We start from the raw sequence: 7,770 nt of genomic DNA on the forward strand, positions 1-7,770 counted from the left end.
TCAAATAAGCAATTGGCTAGCAAAGTATAATCCCTCCCACTTCCATGATGCTTTCATTTTTAGAAAAGCAGTATTAGGAGTAGATCACAGAGGGGTGGGACGCATGTCCATTAAAGGAGAACTATGAGGTGAGTTAAAATCACTCAGCCTCATAGTTCGAGCCGACGTGTGACAAAGTATGGAGTACCTAATTCCATACTGTATTGTTTATTTTGTACCCCTTAGTACAAGATGTCATCAAAACGGAAGAGTTCACCAGGAGAAAGCAGCAAAAAACAAAGGAAAGCTATTGATCTTGACATGAAAGTGAAGATCATAAATGACTATGAAGCTGGTAAAAAAGTTAATGCAATAGCACAGGACGTGAATCTGGCACATTCAACCATTTCAACCATCTTGAAGGACAAAGACAAAGTGAAGGAGGCAGTGAAAACATCAACAGGTTTTAAAGCCATAATAACTAGGCAGGGGAAAGGCCTCATTCATGACATGGAAAAATTATTGGCGATCTGGTTTGATGACCGGATACAAAAAAGAATGCCAATGAGTCTTTCAATAATTCAAGCCAAGGCACTCAGTATCTTCAAGACTTTGAAGGCATGTGAAGGTGAAGAATCGACAAACTTTTACAGCAAGTCATGGATGGTTTCAGAGGTTTTGTCGCAGATTTAACCTGCATAATCGGAGTGTCAGTGGTGAGGCGGTAAATGCAGATGTGGAAGCAGCAGCAACATTTCTTGACCAATTTGATAAAATCATAGAGAAAGGTGGCTACTGTCCAGAACAAATCTTCAATGTGGATAAAACTGGACTTTTTTTGGAAGAAAATGCCTGAAAGGTCCTACATACACAATGAAGCTAAAACAATGCCTGGCTTCAAGGCTTTTAAAGGAGAACTATGGGGTAAGTGTTTTTCCTCATAGGTCTCCCCAGGGGCACGGGAGGACACAAACTAGCGTCTTCCCGTGACCCAAAGCTCAGTATACCGCGAGCTACAACTCGCGGTATACTGAGACCGCCGTAGTCGGGACGGATCCCGGCATTACTGTCGAGATCCACCCAGCTGCGTGATTGACAGCTGGCTCTGCCTATCCAGAGGCAGAGCCAGCTGTACCCGCCCCCTCCCCGTCCGTTACGCCAGTCAGCACTGGAGGATCGGTCAGGGGAGGGGGGGAATCCCTGCACGGAGACGTGAGTGACAGTCACGGCTCTCTGTAGGGAGATGATCGAGAAGTGAGCGAGCGGCGGTATTCACTCTATGAGGTTGAGTAATTTTCACTCACCTCATAGTTCTCCTTTAAGGACAGGGTCACATTGTTGTTGGGAGGAAATGTTACTGGGTTCAAGCCTTTCCTCATCTATCGGTCCGAGAACCCACGTGCATTGAAGAACGTTAGTAAACACACATTGCCCGTTAAGCTTTATTAAGCTTTATTTGATTGGTTCAATAACTGCTTTACACCCTCGGTGAAGAACGCCCTACTGTCTGGAAAAGGGCGTTTTCTTTAAAATCATCCTTCTGCTTGATAATGCTCAAGAAGAGTGAAGAATTGAAGAAGTACCAAAGAACTTAACTGCAAAGGGATTAGCGGGTGTGTTCTCAAAAGTGAATGCAGTTATGTTTGAACTGGAAGCTATGGATTCGATTGTTGAACGGTTCACAAAAGTGGAACGGCAAATAAGTGAACTTTTACGAAGCAAAAAAGAAAATGACAAAACAGAGCACACTAATGGTATTTTTCTCGAAAGCTACTCCCAGGACCCCAATTACTAGTTCTTCTATTTCTACTTCATCATCTCCCTTGCCCGGGCCTTCTACATCTCCTGATCAGAATTTCCGATGATGACACTGACGATACCTTTTTAGGATTCAAAGACTAACAGGGTTATTCACAAAAGGGTGAAGAGTTTGGAGCTGGCAGGAGAAGTGAACAATCTAGGACAACATAGCTGATTTGGAAAAACTCTCCAATTCAGCTCACTTTCTAGATCAGCTATGTTATCCTAGATTGTTCACTTCTCCTGTCTTCTCCAAACTCTTCACCTTTTTGTGAATAACCCTGTTAAATGCTAGCTTGAATGTTTTATTTTTTTTGGTACAATTCTGTACAACCTGTTTAGTACAGTACAGTACAGTGTGTTACCATGTTAGCCATCGATAAATGCAAGACATATGAAACCCTGCAATAACCTTCATTTAACTGGAGTTGTCAAAGATGCCGGCCCCCAGGATCTGAGTAATCCCAAGAGCTTGCATCCCCATCAACTCCAGCCAGCCAACAAAGGGCACCACAAAATTTCTTGCATACATCTTGTTTAGTGAGCCTCAATGTATTTTTTTTGTACAGTACACCTTGTTTATACAGTACAGTACTGTTTTGCTGATTGTACTATACAGTCAAGCTCTAGTACTACTTTTATGCAAATAAAAGCAAAGTTATCAAGTTAGAGTTTCCTTTGTCCATTTCTTTGCTCTGAATATTGTAACGTGCATATTATACTGTACTGTATACAATTCCTCGTTAAGCGACCAATTCGTTTAACGACCTAGTCGTAGGAACGGAACTCGGTCGCTAAACGAGGAATGCCTGTAGTGCACAGACTTACAATAAACTGTATCAAATATATGTCCTTTTCTTCCACAAGGGGGCACTGCATATCCAGGTTTACAAACAATACATTTAAATAAAGCTTTTCTTTGCTCTTTGGTTTTCCTTTTCTTCTTCTAAAGTGTAAAATGCTGGAACATTCCAATCTTAAAGAGACTTTATCATTGAGGGGAAGGGGGAAAACCTCTGCAGATATAAAGTGTAGACACCTACAGCAGCCTCCCAAACCTTCTGTCATGGTCAGGTGCCTGGTCACTCTGACACTTCTGGTTAGTGACACATCACTGTCGCTGGCCATACACTGCTACTGTATAACTTTGTCCAAGCATTCAATCAATATCGTTCATCAAAACATTTGATGGTGCTTTTATGACATCAACTAATTTAGTTCAATAGCCCTTAAAAATGTCACCCAAACCTGCTACCTGAATGGAATCCCAGATGTATTACAAAGGGTTCTATTGTGCCTAGCACATGTGCAATATGAAAGTCGTGATTTTTCACAAACAAAATGTCATTCACAATTAGATTTTCTTTCGTTCAGATAACAACCAAGATCACTTTTCCATTCTGCTCCTTCGATTTAACTTGTCACTATGGTCAAAAACAAACATTTGTGGTCGGTGTCAAGCGGGTCAAGGTCCGCGTGAAGCCGGATAAGACCGGCGTGGTAACCAATGGGGTGAAACACTCGATGAATCCCTTCTGCGAGATTGACGTGGAGGAAGCCGTCAGATTAAAGGAGAAGGAGATAGTCAGCTAAATCATCGCCATCAGCTGCGGCCCACAGCAGTGCCAGGAGACCATCAAGCCGGCTCTGGCCATGGGAGCTGACCGCGGCATCCACGTAGACGTCCCAGCTAAGGATTCCGAAACGCTCGGATCTTTCCAGGTCTTCAAGATCCTGGCCGCCGTGCCCAAGAAAGAGAACGTGAACCTGGTGCTTCTGGGAAAGCAGGCCATCGATGATGACTGTAATCAGACTGGACAAATGACCGCCGCGCTGCTTGACTGGCCTCAGGCAACGTTTGCGTCAAAAGTGACGGTAGAAAGAGACAAACTGACCGTGGTCCGGTAGATCGACGACCGTTGTGATCGCAGACCTGAGACTGAACGAGCCACGCTATGCCACTCTACCGAACATCATGAAAGCGAAGAAGAAGATTGAGACAGTGAAGCCGACAGATCTTGGAGTGGACACGGCGAGCAGTATACAGATTCTGAGCGTGGAGGATCCACCGCAGAGACAAGCTGGCGTGAAAGTGGAGACTGTAGAGGACCTTGTAGGAAAAGTAAAGGAGAGTGGCTGCATCTAGCAGGACCAGGTTTTTGGAAAGTTTAGGCATTTGCTGCAGAAGAGGGAAACGCCACCACCCGACCGTCCTGTCCCATTCACCTGCCGGTGCCTTCCTAGACTGCTGCCATCCGTGATTCTACACACCTCAATGTCCAGTCCTTTATGACGGAGGCTGGCCGAGGAGAAAAAGTGAAAATCAAAAAAAATAAAAATCTTTCCCCACTGTAATTTACGTCTATAAATAAATGTTTTTTTCCCCTTTGTACATGGAGACCGTGGTCTCCTTGTGATCATCTAATAATGGGTCACGGTGGGGGAGAGATGGAGCACGCAGCGTATTAGGAAAGAGTTACAATGAGAGCTCAGCCATGTGTGACATCCCCACTACTCCAAGCACGCTATGACTATTCAAGTGAAGTGCCTGCTGGGTATTCAGGAGCTTGTCCTAATAACAGAGGATTATCAGACAGGTTAATATCGCCTCTAATGTTGGGTTTCATTTCTATCTTTTTTAATCTGTAATTATTCAAAAAGATCCATCTCCTTTCTTTGTTATAATAGTCAGGAAAATTTGTTTTTTTGTTGCAATAAAGAAGACATGACATAAAAAAAACAAACAAACAAACAAACAAACATTTGTTAGACACCACTAACCATTAGAAAATCATTGATTGAAATTCTACTAGTGTATAGCCAACCTAAAGAAGAACTCAGGCCAAACTTAACCCTTGCAGTGGGGCTACTCCTGCACTGCAAGGGTTAAGTGCTCATTTGTGTCTAGGTGCCAAAATAAAAAAAGTCATACCCACCCAATCCAGGACCCTCTAGCCTCTCTCCTACTGGGCTGCAGCGGTCTAAGGTCCTGTGAATCATCATGTCCAATACACAGTGTATAGGACACGGGGACGCCTAGGGACATAGCATTGCTGCAGTGGAGGAGGAGACAGGCTGGAGGGAGCAGTGTAACAGCGGATTCACGGAATCGCCCATCACAGCCGATCACGCTGTGGGTACCATCATTTTCTAATGGCACCCCAGTCGCGCCGGGTGGATTGCACAATTTCCAGCCGCGATTCACCCCATTGAAATCAATGGGGCAGCGCGGCAATGACTGTCGCGTGATCCCCGATCGCTCAGGTCTGCACCGGGCCTGAAGATTTGACTATAAGAATGGCCTAAGTTTCAGCTGTGACAAGGTGTGGGAACTGCACTTTTATACCCGTAGCACAACCTCAGCACTCCAGCTATTGTGGAACCACAAGTCCTATAACAGCCCATTCACACCAGGGCGGCTGCGGATCAGCGAGGTTCCATTGAAAGCAGTATGGAAACTGCACTGATCAGCGTGGCAAAACAAAGGGTCAGGGAGCAGTTCAGATCACGCTGAGCCACGCGGTCGCATGGATGGTCCCCATAGAAATGTATGGGATCGTTCATGTCGGCGGATCCACATGGCCGAACCGCCCCGGTGTGAACAGGACCGTTGGGATTTCTAGTGTTTGCACAGCGAGAGTGCCAAGGTTGCCTACCCCTGCTCTAGCAGTTTGTCCCCCTTTCCCCTAGTAACCGAGTCTCTTTAAAGCTCACCACACATTACAAAGTACATAGCGCAGGGGCCTGTCTAATTGGTTGCCTATTGATTGGTCACATCAGTTAGGTGTTCATACAACATGGTTTTGTAGTAAATATGAAGTTGAACCCCCTCCCCCCTTTGATGGCTTGTGTCACATTGCTGAGCAGCACAAAAATTTGCTAGAAATGGGGTCGGAATAATGCATTTTTTGTTGTCCATGCATCTTGCTTGTGTTGTGTACAAAAGAAAAATGCTGTAAATGTGGAGAGTGTGAGTCACAGAAGAGGGGGCGAGTGACTCAGGCATCGTTATCTAAAATAGGAAGTGGACAAAAAGACTGCTGTGACCCTTCTATTAATGTCCACACAAGGTATATATTCTTATTCTACTGCTGTGACCCTTCTATTAATGTCCACACAAGGTATATATTCTTATTCTACTGCTGTCACCTTCTATTAATGTCCACACAAGGTGTATATTCTTATTTTACTGCTGTCACCTTCTATTAATGTCCACACAAGGTATATATTCTTATTCTACTGCTGTGACCCTTCTATTAATGTCCACACAAGGTGTATATTCTTATTCTACTGCTGTGACCCTTCTATTAATGTTCACACAAGGTATATATTCTTATTCTACTGCTGTGACCCTTCTATTAATGTCCACACAAGGTGTATATTCTTATTCTACTGCTGTGACCCTTCTATTAATGTCCACACAGGGTGTATATTCTTATTCTACTGCCATGACCTTCTATTACTGTCCACACAAGGTGTATTTTCTTATTCTACTGCTGTAAGCCTTCTATTAATGTCCACACAGGGTGTATATTCTTATTCTACTGCTGTGACCCTTCTATTAATGTCCACACAGGGTGTATATTCTTATTTTACTGCTGTGACCCTTCTATTAATGACCACACAAGGTGTATATTCTTATTCTACTGCCGTGAACTTCTATTACTGTCCACACAAGGTATATATTCTTATTCTACTGCTGGGACCCTTCAATTAATGTCCACACAAGGTATATAAAATTCCTTTAAATATCGTGCCTGGGGGGTTCCCTTAAACTGCCTGTAAAGTGGCACATCTGTACAATGATTAGAACCTGCTGCAGCTAAACTGATATTTATAAAGAAAAAAATGACCTTTAGACAGAAAAAAAAACCTGTGTGACTTCCCCTCCCAAACAATACAAGACCCTTTAGGTCTGGTAGGAAAGTTAGGAGGGACCTCATTTAAAAAAAACAATAAAAAAAAAGCGTGGGGTTCCCTCCCAAAAGTCATACCAGACCCCTTAGGTCTTGTAGGAATTTTAGGAGGGACCCCAAGTTACAATTTAAAAAAAAGTGCGTGGGGTTCCCCCTCAAAGTCATACCAGGCCATTAAGGTCTGGTAGGAATTGTAAGGAGGAACCCCACCCCAAAAATGGGGGGGAAGACGTAGGGTTATCCCTAAAATTCCATACCAGACCCTTGATCCGAGAACAGGCCTAGCAGGACAGGAAAGGGGGGGACAAGTGAGTGGCCCAACCCTCCCTCCCATACCAGGCCATATGCCCTTGGCACTGGGAGGGTGCTTTTCCAGGGTCGCCCCTGGAAAAGCACCTTGTTCCTGTGCCGATGGCACCTTCTACTCTCACTTCTCTCCATCTTACGCCATCATACATCACCCAATAAAATTAGTTTGCAATTAAAATATTCTTCTTGCTATACATACTAAGCATAAGCTACTCAGATTTTTGTATTTTATTTCTGCTGCAGTTTGTTTTCAAACTGTAAGGCATTCAAGTGAGTCCCCTTGACATAACACATTATAAGAGATTCAAGTGGTCTCTGTTGACACATTTTCCATAAACTTATCTGCTTAGTGTGGACTGTTAGACTCTTGTTCCCGGAGGTGATTGCATTTGCATTTTTTAGTACCAAATAAATAACCTCTTGTAAACCAGCGCAAACATCTGATGAAACCTGGAGTAAATATAAGAAAGAATACTGTACTGATATCTTCAAAAAGAAGAGCTTCATATCGTCTTATACATTGTTGTGTTTTCTTACCAGTAACATGAAATTGTGCCAAGTGACATGAATTATACACGTTTAGTTTAGTCCATTACAGGAGTGAGCTTGGAGTGGTGGCTACTTTACAACACGCACAGGGACCATGGGGAACAAAAGTAGCCCCCCCAGAAGGAAGGACAGTGTCAGCATGAATTCAGAGATACAGCTGAGTGATACACAAATAAGATTTTGGTAATAGTTAAAGTGACATTAAAGTATAAAACGT

The 7,770-nt window shown here is 43.6% G+C and overlaps 1 protein-coding gene and 1 pseudogene across 1 annotated transcript; both read left to right on the forward strand.

Annotated features, from left to right (window-relative positions):
- Window positions 1-231: 231 nt before the first annotated feature.
- On the forward strand, window positions 232-672 carry CENPBD1 (CENPB DNA-binding domain containing 1). The gene has a single exon (XM_018569434.1). It carries the CDS (start codon window positions 232-234, stop codon window positions 670-672), a length of 441 nt encoding a protein of 146 aa, XP_018424936.1.
- Window positions 673-852: 180 nt separating this feature from the next.
- Window positions 853-4,096, forward strand: LOC108797779 (annotated as a pseudogene).
- Window positions 4,097-7,770: the final 3,674 nt, after the last annotated feature.

Source organism: Nanorana parkeri, unplaced genomic scaffold, assembly GCF_000935625.1.
Source record: "Nanorana parkeri isolate BGI_ZX_2015 unplaced genomic scaffold, ASM93562v1 scaffold1335, whole genome shotgun sequence".
Taxonomy (NCBI): Eukaryota; Metazoa; Chordata; class Amphibia; order Anura; family Dicroglossidae; genus Nanorana; species Nanorana parkeri.

Bases quoted from the DNA above. Each gene is read 5' to 3' on its own strand.
- CENPBD1 (XM_018569434.1), top strand. From the start codon at position 232: ATGTCATCAAAACGGAAGAGTTCACCAGGAGAAAGCAGCAAAAAACAA.